The sequence below is a fragment of the Periplaneta americana genome, chromosome 10 (assembly GCF_040183065.1).
Source record: "Periplaneta americana isolate PAMFEO1 chromosome 10, P.americana_PAMFEO1_priV1, whole genome shotgun sequence".
Taxonomy (NCBI): domain Eukaryota; kingdom Metazoa; phylum Arthropoda; class Insecta; order Blattodea; family Blattidae; genus Periplaneta; species Periplaneta americana.
In genome coordinates this window covers 148,826,115-148,849,126 of record NC_091126.1, presented here as the reverse complement: position 1 = coordinate 148,849,126, position 23,012 = coordinate 148,826,115, and the positions used below count along the sequence as shown (strand labels likewise).

The 23,012-nt window shown below is 33.9% G+C and overlaps 1 protein-coding gene across 6 annotated transcripts in view; it reads left to right on the top strand.

Annotated features, from left to right (window-relative positions):
* LOC138708093 (protein unc-80 homolog) overlaps positions 1–23,012 on the top strand; it is a 240,615-nt gene that overhangs the window by 45,501 nt on the left and 172,102 nt on the right. For 4 of the 6 annotated variants that reach the window (XM_069838258.1, XM_069838259.1, XM_069838262.1 and 1 more), the window contains exon 5: positions 19,570–19,590. The exons of the other annotated variants lie outside the window; for them this stretch is intronic. In XM_069838258.1, the coding sequence (XP_069694359.1) occupies positions 19,570–19,590 (21 nt within the window). The remainder of the gene's footprint in view (positions 1–19,569; positions 19,591–23,012) is intronic. 6 annotated transcript variants of the gene reach the window in all.

Below are 23,012 nucleotides of genomic sequence, written 5' to 3'. Positions count from 1 at the left end.
CCTTGATATAATCTAGAGAATAACATGAAGATTAGTCTTGATATAACCTGGAAATTGATTTAGAATTGAAAAACGATATGACAAATTGAATTTATTTGAATATTATTTACAATTAACGCTAATTATTATAGTAACAGAACATAACCTTCTGCGACAGTATTGGATTTCCAGCCTCCGTGACTTTTCGCTAATTGTCTTTCGATTGCATATTCGAGAATAATCGATACTTGCGGTTTTATAATGGTACAATGGTGATTTCTCATTGGCTGAACAACTGAATTATAATGAATAGGTATACTTTAATGAGGTGCATTAAAGGGCTACTACCAGGTGTATAATTACTACATTTCGGCATGGTCGAGCATAAAATCATTTATGAAAGTTTTGATCAAAGATAACCTAAAATTAGGAACAAAAGCGCACCTAACACTTATTCTACAACAGTTAATACGTGTTCCGAGGATTTGTTGATACTAATATTTACGCGTTAATTTATGATTTGTTGATACTAATATTTACGCGTTAAGTTTATAACACCATGAATGAAGAACAGCATTATGCTTGTTTAGCTACAATTAGTTCAATTATTACATTACGCATGTTACTGAAAAAGAAACGCCTGTGGGTTAAACCATGGATTGCAAAACGTGATAACAGAGGTACTGCCTATCCATCAGAACTTATTGAAAGAGCTACAATGCGAGGATTTGAAAAGTTATACAAATTATTATAAATATTATTAGAGAGCGGAATTTAGGCAAAAACCTATTTTTTTCCTTGATACATACAGGCTTGAGATTTAATATTTATATTTTTCATGGAAATATAGGTATAAATAAAGGAGTTTTATAGTGCCTAAAATGACTATTCTGACATTATCGCCTATTTTAAGTTTTTTTTTATTTTTGCATCATTTTTCGTAACTGTTCACTGTTTTTCTTAACATCCTGTACCGTTTACATTCCAATATAGGTAACAACTCCTTCCTAGCAGTGAACAGTACACTAGAGAAATACCTCCGGGCCACCCCTTTTCATTCTTAAAATCTTTCAATCCTAAAATTCCAACTTTGGTCGGTCTGGGTAGAGTAGTCGGTATAGGGCTGGCCTTTTGTGCTCGAGGTTGCGGGTTCGATCCCGACCCAGGTCAATGGTATTTAAGTGTGCTTAAATGCGACAGGCTCATGTGAGTAGATTTACTGGCATGTAAAAGAACTCCTGCGGCACAAAGTATTATTATTATTATTATTATTATTATTATTATTATTATTATTATTATTATTATATCTTTCTCTGTCTGTCAGCAGTTTAACACAAACTCGCTGGGTTGTATCCGAATAAGCATTTTTTACATTCCAAGACAGATAATAACTCCTTCCTTTTTTCTTACCATTTGTAAATACAGCAGTGAGCGATACAATAGCCACAATAGGTGCTGATCAGCTACTGTGAAGCAAACTATGGAAATGTGATTGGTGAATGAAAAACACTAACTTAAAGACAGAATTTTGTGTATGCATGTGTACCCTTGTAAAATGTGAACTGTATGGAAGTTTATTTTAATCCTAGAATTTTGCATTAAATAAATATTGGATCTTATATTAGTGACATTGTTTAGCAAAAAAAAAAAGCCTATTTTTTATTTTATAGAGCCTAAATAAAGGAGTTTAATAGCCTATTTTAGGCGCCTAAAATGCCACTTTTTACGGCCTAAAATTCCGCTCTCTAATTATTATTATATATTAATATATTACACAAATTACTTACAACATTTCATTTCCTTCTTACTCCGATATCAGAATTTTTGTGGTAGCAACAGTCCAGTTATATTTGCGTTCCGCCATATCTGTTTCAAGGCACAGAAATTCTTTATCAAAGATAACAAGTTGCACTTACAATTTATAAAAGATCTTTTATCAAAGAAACTTTTATAAAATAAAACCCATTACATTATCATATATTTTATAAAAGATCTTTGTCAAAGAACTTTGATAGTGTAATAATAGCCTAACTTAAATACGTTATGAAGGAAATACCTAGTTAATTTAGTATTTTCCCAATCTCACGCCATACGTCCTTTCTCCATATTACATTGCTATAATTGTAATTTTATAAATTATGAAGCTCTTCATACTATTGGACTTAATAAAATAAGCTTATCGTCATCCATTTCATTATACCTTCAATATTACCGCAATTGGAGGCCTTGCAATCGATATATTTGCCATGACATTCTTTATTTCCATCTTGGACCGTACGGAAATTCGTTTAGAATTCTCTGGCCAGAATTCTGAACGGAATCCGGTCATGCCAAAGAGGCGATACCCCTAGTAGACGGTGCTCTATTTAAAAAACGCAAAGAATAAAAATCCGAACACTCCCTACGGATCCGTTCCAGTAAGTGAGCGCTTATCTTTAACCGACCGAGCTACGCCGGTGACTGGCACGCGTTTATGTACAGGGACATCATTTTACTTTTACTAACATTTTTAATATTAACCTGGCTATACCTTTAGAGAACCGGAAACACCGTTCGCTACCCCCTTCCACAACCGGAGTTCAGTGATACTGGCGTAAAACACAAACAAATCACTTTACTAGGTATAGGAGGGAAGAAAAGTACTTCATCCATTTACGTAAACTAGGAAATATCGCGATTTTGAGTTCGATAATTTTCATTAGGTTTTTATTTAATCAAAATGCAGTACTGTATTAAGAATAAGTGTTTTTACTCACGAACTGAGTTATCCATGCGAACGTGTTCATTATGCAGTGTATACTATACTGTCTACACCACATTAGCGTACACTATAGAGAATGAAGTTCAATTGAAAAGTAATCATAATATGGATATTTAAACACATTTTTGAAAATGGTAGCCGTTCATTCCGATAGCCTACAGGCTTCAGTTCTTTTGTGCATATTACCGCACTATAGACTATTGCATCTAATTCCAATTACCAGTTTCGTCCTTCGTACTAGTAACCCATGTTGAAATAATTCTGTACCTACTCTACAAAAGAGTACCTTATGTACTGTAAATTCAATCTTCACTTCTGCCCGACCCGCACAGATAAAATTACACAGACATGCTATCTACTGTCCGTCCAAGTGGTTATGCCGCAGGATCGTAGAAATGAGGGAAATCACGTGACAGTTAATTACTTAACGAGGCCCTTTTATTTAAGTTATTTTAAACAGTTGTATAATATTACGTAAACGTCCAATTCCTAACAGAAATTAATGTTTTCAGAAAAGAGCTAAGACAGCCCTGCTTTTACAGATAGGCGTGCAGAAGCAGGTGGGGGAAATCGGGATGCGACGTAGGCAAACGGACAGTACCTGTGCGAAAATATGATTCAATATTAAAAGTTCTTTCGTCACTGGAAAACGCGAAGATATTTCTGGAACGTACTATACTCAGTAACTCAGTGCTGTTTACTATAAGCGGCCTTGATTCTGTCTGGAGAACAGTTGAAACTTCATTAGTAGAAGGGGTGGGAGTGAAGTACATTTAAAAACTCAGGTACAATAAAAATTGAAGTAAAAATAAAATGATGTCCCTGTATATTTCCTAGTTTCCATTGCTTCAATATAAGTTGGTGTATTTTATATTTACTTCTCACAAGAATTATATTTTGTATTGAGTTAGTGCTTCCGAAAATGCTATCACTTTAGCCAGATAGATCACATTAATTTTTAATATTGGAATTAACATAATTGGTTGTAGATAGTTATATTTCTTTGAATATAGTGAGTCAACAACATTAATAAAATATGTAGTGAAAATTAATCGTTAAGAATATAGAATTGAAACTCTATTTATACTCACGCCCACTGCCTTTCCAAGAAGCCAGATGTCGATGACGTACATCTACATACATCTGCCTTTCTTCATACCACCGACGCTTTCTCTCCAAATAGAAGTAACAGAGCATAAATATCTGCATTATATAAAACTTCAATACTCATATCAGGATTTTAATATTTCAGTTGTATGAGTTTTGCTATTACAATGCATAACCTCATTGCTAGAGACGAGAATTTCATGCACTATAAAATCACAAAACATGCATGCATTCATACACTATCAAACTATGAAACATGCACAATCAGGCGAAATATATCGTCGTTGTTCCTGCAGTAACGCCTATGTGCAAAATATAAAATTGTTCAGTAGGAAGAAAAAAACACATTTATTCATCCTATGGCAGCCGTACATAGGAGACTGTGAATTCTTACATTTTCGAAACAAAGAAATACAATTACATACAGGAGATTTTATTATTTGCTGTATCACTATTTAAGGTATTTAATTGAGCAAAAAACTGAAAATCGATAAATATGTCGCATAGGAGTTATTGCAGGAACAACGACGATAATTATATTAAAATTTGCAATTTAATTTTTGTTCCAAATTTCATATTTCACATATATTTTTTTTTTTTGCAGTCAACGACTAACATCATTTCTAAATTGGTTCTTGTGCTTGTCATTCAATACGTTTTTGTAGGCAGAGAATGACCTCTCTACATCGCAAGAAGTTATGGATGCAAACTTAAATAAACATATATGTGATAGTGTCATGTCAAATTCTTCATTCAAATTTTCGCCATAAATAATCTTCTTCACTGAACAAAAGAATCCGTAGTCCGGGTTCGCGTTTAGACTCTGTTCAGTTTATTTTAAAGAAGTTTTGTAATGTTTTACAAAGCATAACTGTTACAGAAAATATTCGGAAACAGAATAGCAGTGCTTACCTCTTTGCTGCAACAGTTGAAGAATACGACATCCCTAAACGATCTAATAAAATCCTTTCCTTTAATCCACTTGGAAAGAGTACACTTTTTGAATCTTCAATTGGAGCCATATTAGAACCACATTAACACACGCAAACAGAATAAACAAACATTAATCACTTACGAGGTTCACACACTGCAAAGAAAGTTTTAGGAGAATCCAAATTGCTACTGGTACTGGAAAAGGGAGAGAGTATTTATAACCTCTCTGAAAAAAGGGTGCTTTTGACCTAAATTGTCCACACCTGTGGAGTAACAGTCAGCGCGTCTGGCCGCGAAACCAGGTGGCCCGGGTTCGATTCCCGGTCGGGGCAAGTTACCTGGTTGAGGTTTTTTCCGGGGTTTTCCCTCAATGCAACACGAGCAAATGCTGGGTAACTTTCGGTTCTGGACCCCGGACTCATTTCACCGACATTATCACCTTCATTTCATTCAGACGCTAAGTAATCTTAGATGTTGATACAGCGTCGTAAAATAACCCAATAAAATAAAAAAAATTGACCTAAATTATTTGTCGGCAGTTTCCTTGAACCCTCTATTTTTCCTCTCTACTATTCTCAAAATATCCAACGTAATAAGTACATTTATGACACATTTCATATTTCATATTTCACATATTTTTTTTTTTTTTTTTTTTTTTTGCAGTCAACGACTAACATCATGTCTAAATTGGTTCTTGTGCTTGTCATTCAATACGTTTTTGTAGGCAGAGAATGACCTCTCTACATCGCAAGAAGTTATGGATGCAAACTTAAATAAACATATATGTGATAGTGTCATGTCAAATTCTTCATTCAAATTTTCGCCATAAATAATCTTCTTCACTGAACAAAAGAATCCGTAGTCCGGGTTCGCGTTTAGACTCTGTTCAGTTTATTTTAAAGAAGTTTTGTAATGTTTTACAAAGCATAACTGTTACAGAAAATATTCGGAAACAGAATAGCAGTGCTTACCTCTTTGCTGCAACAGTTGAAGAATACGACATCCCTAAACGATCTAATAAAATCCTTTCCTTTAATCCACTTGGAAAGAGTACACTTTTTGAATCTTCAATTGGAGCCATATTAGAACCACATTAACACACGCAAACAGAATAAACAAACATTAATCACTTACGAGGTTCACACACTGCAAAGAAAGTTTTAGGAGAATCCAAATTGCTACTGGTACTGGAAAAGGGAGAGAGTATTTATAACCTCTCTGAAAAAAGGGTGCTTTTGACCTAAATTGTCCACACCTGTGGAGTAACAGTCAGCGCGTCTGGCCGCGAAACCAGGTGGCCCGGGTTCGATTCCCGGTCGGGGCAAGTTACCTGGTTGAGGTTTTTTCCGGGGTTTTCCCTCAATGCAACACGAGCAAATGCTGGGTAAATTTCGGTTCTGGACCCCGGACTCATTTCACCGACATTATCACCTTCATTTCATTCAGACGCTAAGTAACCTGAGATGTTGATACAGCGTCGTAAAATAACCCAATAAAATAAAAAAAATTGACCTAAATTATTTGTCGGCAGTTTCCTTGAACCCTCTATTTTTCCTCTCTACTATTCTCAAAATATCCAACGTAATAAGTACATTTATGACACGCAGTCTTTAGAGGGTCGCGGTAAAGTTTTGTAAAAGTGAACTTCCGTCGTCGGTAAAGTGTTGAACTTCAGTCCAGGAAAAGGTCCTCCAACAACTTACTGTGCACATCTTAACATTTTATTTCATTTTTTTGTTATTTAGTTTTATTTTCTTTTCCTTCGTCAATCCTGATTCCTGAAGCTAAAATAAGGGACATAAAAATAAAAAACTGAGGTCTCCACTCAAAACCATTAAAACATGCATTTAAACTGAATATAATGTATATTATATCCATGATTAAGCTAAAAACTGCTTAAATATGCATTATGCATCTTTTTATCCCCAAAAAGGCCAGAACATGCAAATATGCACGGAAAAAGTACACATATTTGGAACCGGAAAGTAATGAAATAGATTAGTACTAAGTTTGAGCTATGTCCTATGTGCCTATAAAAACATGCATTTGCATAGAATTCTCGTCTCTACTCATTACAAATGAAAAGAAGCGTTTAGTTCAGACTCTGAGATAGTAATATGCACACCTGCCATTTATTGATATTCTTCAATGCTACTTTGCAGTAGGTTTTGAGATAGAGGTGTGCTGTTTAGAAATAAATTTTGACTCCCCTGCCATATCCGCTGAACAAAGTAAAATGAAAAAAATTCGTGCCTCGAAAAGGTTATTTTGTCTAGTAACATTGAGCTAATTGGTTTTAAAGCTGAATATATTTATAAAAATTTAATTAAATTAAGTAGGAAATTCATTTTACTCTACTATTCCCCTTCCGAAGAAAGGAGAAAACAAGGCTTTGTATTTATTCCTTTTCACTGTCCGTTAATCATACTGAAATATAACTTGATAGATATGTCATTTGAAATAATTGATAAAATTTCTAACTCTCTACAGATATAATGCACGGACCCACAATACAATTACTATTAAGCTATAGACTGCATTGAATGTCTATTGAAATGAATCATTTCATCATAATTGTAATGTCAGTATTATATTTTATCATCAGCATCAACAGAGTTCCAGATGTTGAGAATTTATTAAATTTAAATGTTGCCTACACAAATGTATGTATGATAATTTCACTACCTCTATAGCGCGATATAAAACAGACAGAAGAGAAAAGAAAAAAACAAATAAAGAAATGTGTTACTGGTAACTGTAATGAAAATACCGCCATTAGGTTAGAACAAAATATGTGCAGGGTGTTTAATGACGTGTAGGATTCAAATCAGACACATGTGAAATATCGAAATATAAAAACAGTAATTTAAAATTACATATCGCAAGTCGTTCTGTTCTAATTTACAGTTGTTTTGTTGTCTAGCAACTTTTGAATAAAGCATTTATGTGCCACCAGCCATAAGCTCCGCCTCGTGTTTCTCTTCCCGTCCCTATTACTTAAACACACGTGTTCGATACCTTAATATTTAAAAAAAAGTCAAGTAAGAAATGGCATTTAAAGATTTTTCATTATTCCATATTAATCGTAACTATCATAAACAAGGTTATCTGCTGTTAACTAGAGAATCATTCGTTCCTCAAAATTGCTACGGCTATCGAAACTACAACAATCAAATCATTTAAATGCACGTTATAGGAAAAATTAGTTCCGAGAATAAAACCAACTCACATAGAACTTGCATTCCTTTTTGGTTATAACGTTGAATAAAATTAAATGTTGCAAGAAATGTCATGCTTTAACAGTATTACATTGAGTATATTTAATCAAATATGATTAAATGTGTTATATTTCTTATAGAACTTCAATAGGAAAGCCTCTCGGTTGAGGGTTCGAAACCTCGCTTTGGCTCTTTACCTGGTTTGTTTTTTGAGCTGTGAGGCAAAAGTCAGGTAATCTCTGGGCGAATACGTGAACTGGTGTCACCAAATAGTCATTTCGCTATCACCAATTTCATCGATGCCAATTAACATCGGATTTCATAAAAATAGACTCTTAATAAATCCCGTAAAATCAATAAATCTCGTGTTTCCTTTATAAAGTACCTTTTTCACCATCATGTCTTAACGAGATTTCATGACTTCAATAAGTGAATTATTGTTGCAAACACTTCTAATTTTTGTGAGATTTACATTTACCCCCCTTTTTTCTTAGAGGATTGTTATGATCTTTGTACGCGAAATTTTGTGCGTACGGATCATGGCCATAATTCGTTTATCTGGCTGCGTGACTAAATGCTCGAAATTGTGCGAATGTTAGTCATTCACAAGAAATGTGCCAGTATAGGCTTACTCTATGATCCCGTATAGAACTATGATTAGTAGAATTTCGACGATAATAAAATTTAATTATTTTAAATAGCGAACGACGATAATCGAAATTCCACTGTACTGAAGATAATGGAATACGCTAATTGCCGGGGTGGCCTTGAGCAGTGACGGTTCTTCGGGGGAGGGAAGGGAGGAACGTCCTCCTCACATTTTCTTCTTTTGAAAGTAACTACCAAATAAAATATGTGCCTTGAAATTCGAGGAAGATTCGATAATTTTTAAGTTCAAAGCTATAAGAAAAACTCGGTTGATCGAGTTTTAAACGACGCGCGCTCATGTGCTGTAGAAAACTGTGAGAAAGATGCGAGATTGTCTGTGTAGAGGAAAGGCACTCCATTCCTCCTCTACTGCAGTTAACACACATAGACAACAGCGCATTAGCAGCCAGAGAAAGAAGCAGAGTTTTAAAGCAAGTAAATGAACGGAGAGGGAGGAGATCCTCCTCTGAATCGGTCATGGGCGGGAAATAGAAACCGACTGGTCGTGCAGCAAGCTCGCTACCGCTGCCATCTAACGATGCTGTATTCAACCAGACTATACCATATCTAGGAGGAGACACAACAAAAACAGTTTTAACGCAACGCTATGAAAGACACCATGTAAACTTTTTGTTAATTATAAATCAAAAATATTATTCATTGCACTTTATATGGGCTACTATTCATGGTTTGAAACTTTCGTGGATATTTGAAAGTTAAAGTCGGGTTTATGTAAAACAAAGAGGAAGTAGTTTTACGTAATGGCCCCTGAAATTCACTTCTATTCATTGTTTACTATACAGGGCAACAGCCAAGTTGTCAGTTGTGTACAAATATATTTGAAACTGAAAGTAGGTACTCCAAACTACATCATTTTTAACATAAAAAATTAATCGGCCACCGGCAACTTTGAACAATAATGATAGTATGACTTTACAAGAACTAACATTCTTCAAAAGTATGTGATACTGAACTTGTAAAAAATGTACATGTGGCAACACACACCACGCGGGTGGGTGCAGTGTTCTCGCTTTCCTCAGATTATTTCCCATTCCCATTTCCATTTCCGTAAAACAGTTCCGGCTACGAGTTAGTAGCTAGTCTCTTCCAACACGAGTGAAGCTGTAGTGTGCTCGAAAAATGCTACGAGGTTGTGACTTTCCTTGTAATTGTTAATTTGTCCAATTATTCAACAATGAATGGAAGTGAAATCATAATATATTTTGGACAATTTAGGAAACTCAGTTTACAAGAACAGATTATTGCTATACAGAAGGGAAGGCCAATCCCAACACTACCTGGTCTTACATGTATGCATGTAGGCTAATTTGTAGCATGTTTCATTCAAAAAGGTGTTATTTAGTGCTGTTAATTTCTTTCCTCCTCTTAAGAAATATGCAGGAGCTGCCACTGCTTGAGAGGCATTAACCAATCCCATGTTTGCAGTCATACTTCCTTCCAAGAGGAAGCCGTTTTAAAAATGTTATCGTCCTTTCAAAATCGATTATCTCGACGGGGCTTGAACTACGAAACTTGTTGATACAGCGTCGTAAAATAACCCACTTAAAAAAAACTACACCCTTGGGTTCGAGATTTGAGTCCATGTGTAATGAGCAAATATCAAATGGATGCTTTCTTCATATATTTTGCCGAAGATCTGCCATTTTCCTTTGTGGTATGATGGACAGAAATTACTAATTACTCGTCGCTTATTTCGTAATGGAAATATTTGTGCAAGCGAACATTACGTTGAAGTGGAGAAGAATAATGAAATAATACGTCTGTTACTTCTTACTAATATTTGAACCCATTTTTAAGTTGAAATTTGTCGTTTGAAAATGCCTGTAATGAAACCCGTTAATGGTATAATAATTCTTTAAGTTTAATAAGATTAATGAAAGTGTTTGTTTAATTGATTAAAGTTCTCGTTAACACTTTGTTAAAAACAATTTTAACACTTTTAACATGTGACAGAGTAAATGTTATGTTGTTTGTTTAAATTTATATGAATATTAGTTGAATTTGTATTTATGTATATATCAGAAACGTACTTTGGCTTTTTACATTTTAAATAACCCCATATTCTGATTACATTTTGACGGGTTTCATTGTGTTCTTTACTTACAAACTTTAAGCATTGGTCACCCACTTTACCGTTTTATTCGTACATGACTTTCTCTATTGCTGTTTTCTAGACGAGAGAAAATGCATATTGCCATGTTCTATCTTTGTACTAAATATGAATCCAAAATCATTTGGTATATTCCCTACGCTGATTACATGATCCAAATTCTTTGATTGTAGTGAAGTCAATAAGTGTGTGTTTATCGTCACACCAATACACTTTGATATGAAGTTGATTTTATATTGAAAATCAATCACGATATTTTTTAGTGTTCAAATTTAATTTCGATTTTTTTAAATTCATTAAAGATTAGAAGGAAGCAGTTTTCACTCCCCAAATACCTACGTATTGCACTCAAAGTAGCAAAGTTTTGAAATTCAGTATCAACATTTATTTTTTATTTATCAGTAGTTTTGACAATGTAACCATATGAAGGCACAATAAATACATACAAAAATCATCCGCATTCCTTAAAAAAGATTCAGTACTAAGTGCTGTATTTTTAGCAGTTATTCATTTCTGAAATTGGGGCCTATACAATATAGAGAGTCATGTTATGTACTGTTGCACAATAAAGTTATATTGGTGTGAATAAAATAATGCTTTAATATGACACTTTTGCATGTAATATGTTTAAATTAATGTAAAGACATAATATATTTTAAGTGTCAACTATTAGCGAGGTTCTATGAATGCTTTTTAGAACACTGTTGGCAGAATAATATACTATTATACACTTCTATTGGTAGTCTCACTATCGCCACAACAAATTCGATCATTACATTGCTTCTGCTGCTGCTGCTCTATTTTAAATAGAATCATCAATATACAGATTTATTGATAATGCATTGTTGATAAATTATAAGTGACAACACCGCCATCTGCCACTATTTACTGTAGCAATATTACCACTAATAGATACCACTAACATAATATCAATAATTTTGTACTAACATGTAACTTATTAGTACTATATGCTTTAGCAACATAACTCTACTACTTTACTACAAATGTATTATTAATGAACAGATTTTGGCTATACTACTAGGAATACTTTAGTAGATCTACTGCTATTACTAGAGACGAGAATTTCGTGCACTACAAAATCCCAAAATATGCATGCATTCAAGCATTATCAAACTATGGAACATGCATGATCAAGCGAAAAATACATTAAAACATGCACGTTCATTTTTGTTCCAAATTTTTTATTTCACTTCATTTTCTTTTTTGCACAGTTAACAACTAACAACATTTCTAAATTGGTTTCTGTGAGGTTCCTGCGCTTGTCAGTCAATATGTTTTTGTATGCAAAGAATGACCTCTCTACATCGCAAGAAGTTACGGGTGCAAACTTGAACGAACCTTTATCTGTTACTTATTATTTATTTATTTACTTTTTTTTCATTTTTCAATCCTGATTTCTGAAGGTAAAATGAGGATCATAAAAATCGAGAAACTGAGATGTTCACTCAAAACCAATAAAACATGCATTTAAACTGAATATAATGTATATTATATGCATTATTAAGCTAAAAATTGATTAAATATGCATTATGCATGTTTTTATCCCCAAAAAGCCCAAAACATGCAAATATGCACGGAAAAAGTACACATATTTGGAACCGGAAAGTAATGAAATGCATAAGTACTAAGTTTGACCTATGTCCTATGTTCCTATAAAAACATGCATTTGCATGGAATTCTCGTCTCTTAGATTACTAACTACCTTTTATTTAGCAACACTGCTGCTGCTTCTTTAGTAAGCATACTATAATATTACTACATAATATTTATTATTATTATTATTATTATTATTATTATTATTATTATTATTATTAAGCAACATCACGGCTAATACTTCAGTACTACGTTATTATTATTACTTAAGATATGTCAACACCATGACGACTTCCCGATATTTCAGTACCACAATAAACCGGGAACGGAAACGACGAGAACGGAAATGTTAAAATAAATGTATCTGAGCATTCACAATAGTTAATTGTGAACGTCCACATATAAATACATGTATTTTAACAATATTTCCGTTCTAGTTCTCGTTGTCCTTTCCGTTCCCGGTTTATTGTGAACCAGCCTTTATTGCTTGTACATAGCTCTTAACACCAATATGACTACTATTGCTTCACTGATGAACTATTACTGCTATACAGCGTTTAACATCACATCGCCTACTGCATAGCTCTTAACAACACCATGTCTATCCATATTGCTATCACTTTAGCACTACATTATTTAATACTACGTACCCAACTACTAGACCTACTACTTTAGTGTGATGTTACTACTACATTGCTTTCTTAGCTGCACCACACCTAGTACATTATTGCTACGTTATTACTTCTGCACAGCAATTACCACCACCATAACCACCACCACAATCACTACCAATACCGTCACTACTATAGTCGATAGTAAAGTATATTTTATAGTAGGTCATGATTGTTGTTACTGGAAATAGCTTTCTCATTGTTATGTATCATATAAAACTCTGTGTTAAGAATTGGGACAAATCAAGTCTTTTATGATAGATAAATATACAGACGTGGACAAATTATTAACAAAATTGACGATTTTTATGATAATTCTGTTCACAAAATTTGACTTTTCAATTTAGACTACAGCTAACAATTTTGCATATTTCCATCACAGCAGACAGAAATATGCAAAAATATCAACTGTAGTTTAAATTGAAGAGTCAAGTTTTGTAAAAATATATAATAAAAATCTTCAATTTAGCTAATAATTTATAAATTAGCAAAAATGTCAACTGCATTGAAGAGCCAAATTTTGTAAAAATATAAAATTAAAATCTTCAGTTTTGCTAATAATTTGGAAATATCCAAAATGTCAACTGTAGTCGAAATTGAAGAATCGAATTTTGTAAAAATATACAATAAAAACCTTCAGTTTTGCTAATAATTTGTAAATATGCAAAAATATTAAATGTAGTCCAAATTGAAGAGTTAAATTTTGAAAAATATACAATACAAATCTTCAATTTGGCTAATTATTTGGAAATGCACAAAAATGTCAACTGTAGTCTAAATTTAAGAATCATATTTTGTAAAAATATATAATAAAAATCTTCAATTTTGCTAATAATTTGTCCACGTCTGTATAAATACTATCACAATTTTAAATACATTTCGTAGCAGTTTTGTATGATACACAAGAACAATGAGAAAGCTAGTTCCCGTAACAACAATCATGACCTGATGTAAATTTATTTCATTACTTCGAGGGCTCAGACTGACAAGGTTCTATCTACTATTTTGTAAATTTTTACAGTGGATCATTATTTAAGTTTGTTTAGAAATGAAATGAAAATGAAAAACATTTTTAATCACCACTCTGGTCTATTAGCTTCGTAAATGACTTGATTATCATCTCGCGATACCAAAATATTCAGAATAAAATTGTTATTTTGTAGTGAGATAAAACAAAATGGTTCTTTTCAAATGGTACTTTCTGTTTCAAAATTGTTATGTTTGCAGTTTCAGTCTTATTTTCATTACTACATGAAACAAAAGGAATCAGTTATTTTCTTAAGACATGACAAAATTAGATCTTTTAACCTTACATTTTTATAGACATACAAAGGTGTAAGATAATGAAATAATAATTTCTCAGTTGATTTCTACAAAGATTAACATAACTGATCATTGCAAATAATTTTTTTGGTCTGATTAAGATATCACATGCTAAAATACAGTAGTCTTAAGAAAAACATATAGAATTGAAATTAACATGGTCACTTTTAATTATAATTTCCAAGAGGTTGACTTCTTTCAGTAAATTATTAGCACACATTCATTATTAATATTTATGGACCTGGGAAAGGCATTTCACAGATTGGATTGGAGTGAACCTATGGCGATCCTGAGGAAAATTTGTGCAGATTGAAAACAGAAGAGCATGTTGAGTAAACATTATATGAAACAATTAAAAACCAAGATAGGAGAAGAAATGTCAGAGGGAAGTGAAATAGGGAGATAAGGATGCCCTTTATCATCTGCTCTGTTCAGCATCTACTTGGAGGATTTAGTGAAAATCTGTTTTCAGAACATCGGAGGGGTAAAAGTAGGAGGAAGAAGACTAAAGTGCATACGATTTTCTGATGATTTTTTAAATTTATTTTTTATTTAGTCTGTATCAACTACAAGGTTATTTAGTATCGATGGGATTCATAATAGCAAGATGGTATTTTACGAGATGAGGCCGAGGATTCGCCATAGATTATCTGGCATTCACCTTATGGTTGAAATAACCTCGAAAAAATCCCAACCAGGTAATCAGCCCAAGCGAGAATCAAATCCACGTCCAACCGCAACTCCGGATTGGCAGGCAAGTGCCTCAGCTGACTGAGCTACGCCAGTGCAGTGGCTAGATTTGTTGATGATATGGGGTTGTTAGCAGAAGAGATAATACTAAGGGATTGCTACGGAAGCTAAATGACAGCTGTGAGCACTATGGAATAAAGATAAATGCCAACAAGATGATGACCATGGTCATAGGAAGAAAAATCAAGGAGGTAAACGTGTGAATTCTAAATGAGGCAGTAGAGCAAGTGGAAAGCTTCAAATACTTGGGGTGTACATAAGCAGTAACATGAGCTGATGCTAGGAAGTCAAAATGAGCAATGGCAAAGGAAGCTTTTAATAGAAAAAGAAGAATCCTCTGTGGACCTCTGAAAAAAGGACTAAGGAAGAGACTAGTGAAGTGCTTTGTGTGGAGTGAGACATTTTATGAGGCAGAAACATGAATATTACGACGAAGTGAATAGAAACGACTGGAAAAATTTGAAATGTGGATGTTAAAAAGAGTTGAGGATGTGAAATTGACAATGGACAGACGGGATAAGAAATGAAGTTGTGCTAGAAGAATGAGTGGAGAAAGAGTAATGCTGAAACTGATGAAGAAGAGAAAAAGTTTCTTCACTATTACTTGATAAATCGTCGGGACTCTGGTATAAAATCTTCGTCAGAGCTTGTATCTGAATCTAATTCCTTTTTAAAAAGATTCAATAACACCTTTTCCACCATTTTCTTACCTCTCTACATCCTATACACTGAAGAAATGTTAAATATATATGCAAATACCAGTCAACAGACACATTAAGCCAGCACCATTAAAAAGCAGACGAAGTGTGCCATTGCTACCAATATCAATAAAATTATTCCTCCTAACATTTTGATTGAAAATAATTTTAAATACTACGCATATATATATATATATATATATATATATATATATATATATTATTGAACAGTATTGTTTTATAATATACAACTGTGAATAATGGTATTAAATAACTGATTTTATAGATTATTTTGACATATTATTGAAAATCATAAATGTTGATTGTGTTGGTTCACGTGATTCTGGAACAAACTTTTAAATAGAACCTTGTCACTCTCACGAAACACTGAAAAGTGCAGTTAGAACTTTGTCAAATTGTTTGTACGACGAAAAATAATTGTAATTCCAACATAAAATTCATATGGTAGGTGGTGCTAAAGTAGTACTACTCAGTGCAGTAAAAATCTCGATTTTGCAAAAATGTCAAATAGAACCCTGTCATTTTGAGCCCTCGTCCCACTACAACTATTTTATCATTTTCTCTCCTGCTAGCACCTATTTTATCATTATTGGGCTTATCACTATCAGTAACCATGGCAGGAGAAGGCAAGGATATGTGACGGAGAAGCTCCTTGTCTTATATCTTAATTATATTTATTAAACACAGTTACTCCAGCCATATTAAAAAAAACTTGTATGAAATTTTATTTTCGCATAGCTCTATTATGTAATTACATCTGTCGGTACATTATTATTCCTCTCAGAAGGTATACTATCATTATAACTCTAAGGATAAAATTCTTCGAGTGTATTTCTTATATAGTATTTTCTCTGAGTAACAATGTCTAGAAGTATATTGAGGTTTTCTGAAAATTCACTGATTACGCTGATAAACAAGTGGTAGATATCTGACGTGATGTTTACTGTTTCTAATGCAGTTTTTCATGCTGATTTCAAATCTGAAAACCGTTTTGCTCTATCACGTCAGGTTTTGAAATTATCGACAAAATTTTATTTTTACATGGCACGCCATTAAATTTTTTTTTTGTCATTTTTCGTTATTTTTAATGGAATGCTGAAAAATGTCGTCGTTTGTGTTCTGTTGCATTAATATATTTTCATTTGTTTCTTTTTTACTTATTTTTATTGACAATGACAGTGGATGGTGGATATTACGGCATCCAGAGGTTGTAGAAATTCACCAGAAGTGTCTTGCTACGTGTGCAGCTATGTAATAGACAAATCCCATCAGAAGACTTTTACGCCGTTTGCGAAGAAAACACATGAACTATACTTTGATTCGAAGGTGGATAGTAGTAAGTCGTAGGCACTACAGTTCATCTTTTCGACCTGTGCATGCAACTTACGCGGTTGGTTAAGTAAGGAAAAGATCAACCATCTGGTATTTCGAGTTCCTAGGATATGGCGTGAATGAAGCAGCCACATCACAGACTGTTATTTCTGTTTGGCAAACGTCACTTCTCCTTCAAAACTCGTACATCTGTAAAGTAACCTGACGTTTCTTCAGTTTCTAAATGAATTCCATATGATCCTGTCACTTGTCCAATACCAACAGCATCTGCAGAATACACAGTTACTGAAGAAACACAAGAAGAATGTCCTCTTTCATCTTCTGCCAACGACTCAGACTCTGATTACTACCAACCTGGAGAAGATATTCATTTGATGAATAATGTTAAACTCATACGGGATCATGCGATCTCATACGGAACCTGGCACTAACGAAAGGTCAAGTTGAATGGCTCGGTACATCTTAAAGAATTTAATTTCCTTGCACAACGAATTTACAGTTTCGGCACAGACACAAAGAACTTGTGAAGTTTTTTGCAAGGAGTGACACTATTTGCTACTCCACGGACGTTCAAGGTCTTATGTCAAGCCTCGGGGTGGAACACAGCATTGAAGCATGGTGACTATTCATAGACTCATATAAGACAAGTTTGAAGGCAGTATTATTACACAATGGAAACAGAAATGCTTCAGTACCGGTTGCATATTCTATGCACCTGAAAGGGATGTACGAAACCATGTCTCCACTTCTTAAAAAATACGCTATCGCAAGTACAATTGGCGTATCTATAGTGATTTAAAAGTTATCACAATTCTCATGGGAATGCAGACAGAGTACACCAAGTAGTGCTACTTCATCTGCGAGTGGGACAGCAGAGATAGAAAGAACCACTATATAAAGAAAAATTGGCCAGTCAGAGATAGAATGCAGACAGGAAGTAAAAACGTCCTTCGTGTGCCGTTGGTTGAGCATGACAAAGTTATTATGCCACGGCTTCATATAAAGCTGGAGCTCACGAAGAATTTCGTGAAAGCACTAGACAATGACTCAGATGCTTTTGTGTACCTGTGTAACAAGTTTCCGAAGTTGAGTTACGAGAAAGTGAAAGAAAGTGTGTGCATAGGTCCACAAATGAGGAAGATCATTGCTGACAGCCACTTCCAAGACTTACTGGGTGATACTCAAAGAGATGCACGGGTGGCATTGAAGTAAGTCGTAGCCAATTTCCTTGCAAATAATAAATCGACTATGTGAATGTTGTGCAGAAGTGCATCAATGCGTACAGACAGCTAGGTTGCAACACATCCCTCAAAATGCATCTCCTCGACTCACATCTGATTTCTTCTCCGAGAACCTAGGTTCAGTCAGCGACGAATACGATGAACGTTTTCATTAAGACATCTCGGTGATGGAGTCACGCTATCAGGGTCGATGGGAGTGCAGCGATGTTGGCTGACTACTGCTGGACGCTTGAGCGCGACATGACAAATGCTCAGCACAAATGAAATTCTACAGCCAAGAAATTCAAACAAAAAAACACACCTTAAATTAAGAAAGTATATTCTATATATGTACATATGTATTTTACATGTGTATTATGCCTTCAACTATGTTACTATTATAATTATGTGCCACGTGGTGCATTTGCGCCATTTTCTTAGCTAAAACCATGTTCATTATTACTCCATGTAGCAATAAATGCTCTACTGAAATTCCTGTCTGTGAGTTGTTAAACATAATGGTTAATGTCGTATATCTCAAGAACGGTGGGTAATAGAGACAAATGGTTTGCATATTCGGAATCAGCATGTTCCAGTTGTCTTAGAACGCTTGTTGGATACCAAGATATCCACCGAAAATGGTTTTTTGTTATTCAGTGTTATTGATATAACTTCTTTTATCTCTTGATATATAAAGTGTGTTTTTTAAGGTTTATAATAATTGTTCTTCGAAGGACTGACTGATTTAGAGATAGTGAACTTAAATGTAGTGATTATAATTGTGGTGTTATGTGGCATTCTACTATAATCTCTGTAAGTGTTTGTTTTAAAGTAGAGGTAGTTTCAAAAGAGTTGTACGTAATGTTTTAATGTGTCCACGTTTTCTTGTAAATGTCATCAGATGATATCTGTTATGGAATGCTTGTGCTTTTATTTGTGGTGTTCCAGTTAAGACTTTCTGTTTCAGCAAAATAATGTATAAGGCAACATTGTTTAGAAAAACACCTCACGTTTAATAATGTGTCATATTAGCACTTTATACGTGTTAATGGTAATATTATATCATATGTAGGAGTTAAAGAAAATTGACAGATTTGCGTCTAAGGATGCTCTCATGTAGCTAATAGTAACTAACTATATTTGTTTCTATTTTATAAACGAAGGAGCTGAAAGAAGCTTGCAAGGTGAGTTAGAAATTACTTGTGTTATTTATTGCAGTCAGATTAAGAAAACATTAGAAGTAGTGTACACGTTTGGAATTAAATTTATTTCAATCTTCATTTTCACGCATTCATTGTTTACATTAGTAGTGCCAGGATTTAGCATAAATGCGAATGTGTATTTTTTTAGTGCATTTATTACTAAAATTTCTTTATATTTTGCAGGAGGCAAGGTTTTAGATTCGAAAAAAATTATATCTATAATTCTTCATATTTCAGATTTTTGAAGAGCATTACATGTACAGGGTGTCATAAAAAGATTTGGACTATCTTCGTGGGTTTGCAGGGGAGAAAATTTTAAGTAATTTGAATAATGTACATGCAGAGAAGTCTACTTTTGGTGCTACTCTTTTACCCTTTCAAGTATGCAAATCTGTATGCATTGAAATTGAAACAACGGGCGGGGGTAGTCAAACATGGGCACAGTACCCTTGCTGCTTGGGGTGCTTACTCCCTAGTCCATGGGTGTCCAAACGCCTATAGAACCAGAAGATATTACACGTCAATAATGCTCTACTAAGGTCAATAACTTTCCATATAAAATAGGAAAAACGACCTTGAAGGATATGCGCTGCGGGTTGCTTACGCCAGGGGTTACCTCGTACGATTTACAATTGGATATCTAATCTGATATGAGATCTGTTTCTGTTGACAGTGCATAAGCATGTTGAGCATGTATTGGCGCTACTGGCATACACCTTGAACATTTGCTGTAAACTTGATGGAATAAAATGTTTCTTACCTATTCTTTTGTTTTGAAACATGTTTGGTAGAACAGAATACAATTTGAATAATTTCGAGGGAAAATTTGTTCTGGGGCCTGGACTTTTGGTTAAACGTACAAATGCTCTACCAACTGAGCTACCCAGGAACTCTACCAGATACCAATCCAATTTTTCCCTCTATATTCACAGACCTCAAAGTGGGCTTACAACCGTCAAGCAACCAACGTTGAGTGCACACTAAACTCTTTGTGACTTAAATTGTGGTTTTCTGTTAACGAACAGTGACGTGTATTATGCAAATCAAGTTTTCAGGTACAACTCCCTGTAAAGTTGATTTGAATAATTTCGAGGGAAAAATTGTTTCGGGGCCGGGTATCGAACCCCTAACCTTTGGTTAAACGTACCAACGCTCTACCAACGGAGCTACCCGGGGACTCTACCAGACACCGATCCAATCTATATCCACAGACCTCAAAGTGGGCTGACAACCTTCAAGCAACCAACATTGAGTGCACACTAACTCTGTGTGACATCCACTGATAAATAGATATTTTGAAGCGCATTGTTTATGAACTAATGTTCGGTAGTCGGCACGGAATATTTCCACTTGATTCGCGGGCTCATTTTAATATTATTTTGTCCTCTATATATGTATTATTATTATTATTATTATTATTATTATTATTATTATTATTATTATTATTAATTCTAAAGCAATTCACATTTTAATAAACATTTTAGGGAGCCTGAAGTGAAGTGTTATTACAAGTACTGTACTGGAAAATGAACCAGAATTTAATTTTAAGTGGTATGTACAACATTTGAAAACTATATAAAGAGAAAAAGAGAACAATTTATTAGTACTGTACGATAATTTTGTCAAGAAAACGATAATTTTTAAGTGTTTGCACGATAATTTCTTGCAAGTGGGGTGGCAACACTATACCACAAGCGAGTCAGTGATGCTGACAGCATGCTTGCATGCAGAGGTGAAAGAAGGATTTCAGCAAAAACTCTTGATGTTACAAGGAATTAGCAGTAACCAATGTCCGTACTAAATGTGTTTATTCGTCTGGTTTTATTTTTATTACTGGCAATAACGAAAGGAATGCATAACAGAACCAAAATATTAGGGTTCTTATCATTGAAGGTTTGTTTTTGTAAATTGTAAGATTTGCTTAGAGTGACACCTCGCCTCTAATAATATCGCTACACTTTTTGACGACATTGCACTGAAATGCTACTGAAAATATATTTATTTTCGAACATGTACTGGAAAATCAGTCCTTTTCCTCCAGTTGCCAGAAAGTCGTCTCAGGTATTCAAGACCATTAGTATACATATGAAATGGCAAAAACGTGCGTTTGAGACGACGAAAACGTGATATTTCCATAAAACGTTAATAAAATCTATAAATTCCAACCGATTGTGCTAATTCTTTCAGAAAGTGCTAAATTGGTGTGTCTACACAGTTTTCTATCAAAAGTTCCAGGGTTCGATGAAGAGGAACAAAAATATTAATTCTACACTCCGCGATTTTAGAAAACATTTCAACTATATCTATAAATTCCATCCGATTCTACTAATTTTTTCAGAAAGTGTTAAATTCATGTTTCTACAAAGTTTCCTATCCAAAGTTCCAGCGTTCGATGCAAAAGAACAAATATAACCCATTAATACATTAAATACATTTTCGATGTAAGTGTACTGAAGTCCGCGTGATTTTTGCTTATTTTATATCTTCTGAGAATCTTTTCTTATTCCGACTACTATTAGAAATAATTGGTATGAAAAATATGGTAAAAATCTTTATTTTTACAAGTTGGTTAGATGTGACTTTTAACCATGCCAGAACACATAGGGTCTTCAATCGTGAACAAAATACTACAGTGCAACATGTGTTCTTTCAAGACTCAGTAACAGTTATAAGAAAGTACAGAGTTTAGTAACACGTTTAGTGAATTTAAACTGAAAAACAAATTAGAGTCATGTGCTATTAACGTACAGTAGCAGATCATGCCAATAAAATATTTTATTACAACGTCGATTCTTTTATAGTATTCATCTTAACTCGTTTTTCACTTTTGGTGGACCTGATCTTTTTTTCCTCTGTACCTTTCAATTGGTAGTGTCCAAAAACCGGATCTTAATTTATCAGATAAACTGAACAGTGTGAAAAATACTTAAAAAAATGTACTGTAAAAAAGAAAGAAAGATGAGTGCTGCTGTGAAAGATTAACTGAACTCCGTACTCTTTAAGAATCTACATTGCAGACTGTCAAGAGATGCGCAACATAAATGCTGTACGGAGTTAAGATAGAGTCACACATTTTCCCAGGAAAAAATTACACATATTTTAAAACATGCTGCAATCATTTTGTCATACTAACTATAAAAGTGGCTAATTTACGTTACAACTTTCCAAAATGTATATAAAAACTGTTATGTATGTTTGAGTAAGCGTTTATATTTCCTCTCAAGCAATTTATTACACTTTTTTTTAATTAAAAGTTTAGGAAAACATAAACACTACAGCTATTGCACGCTTTTAATTAAATATTGACCCATAAACCATGAGTAGACAGTGGATGCGGGATGACTTATTGTTGAACGTAAGTGCACATTTACTATATGTTACATTTTTTTTTTCATTTAGACCAT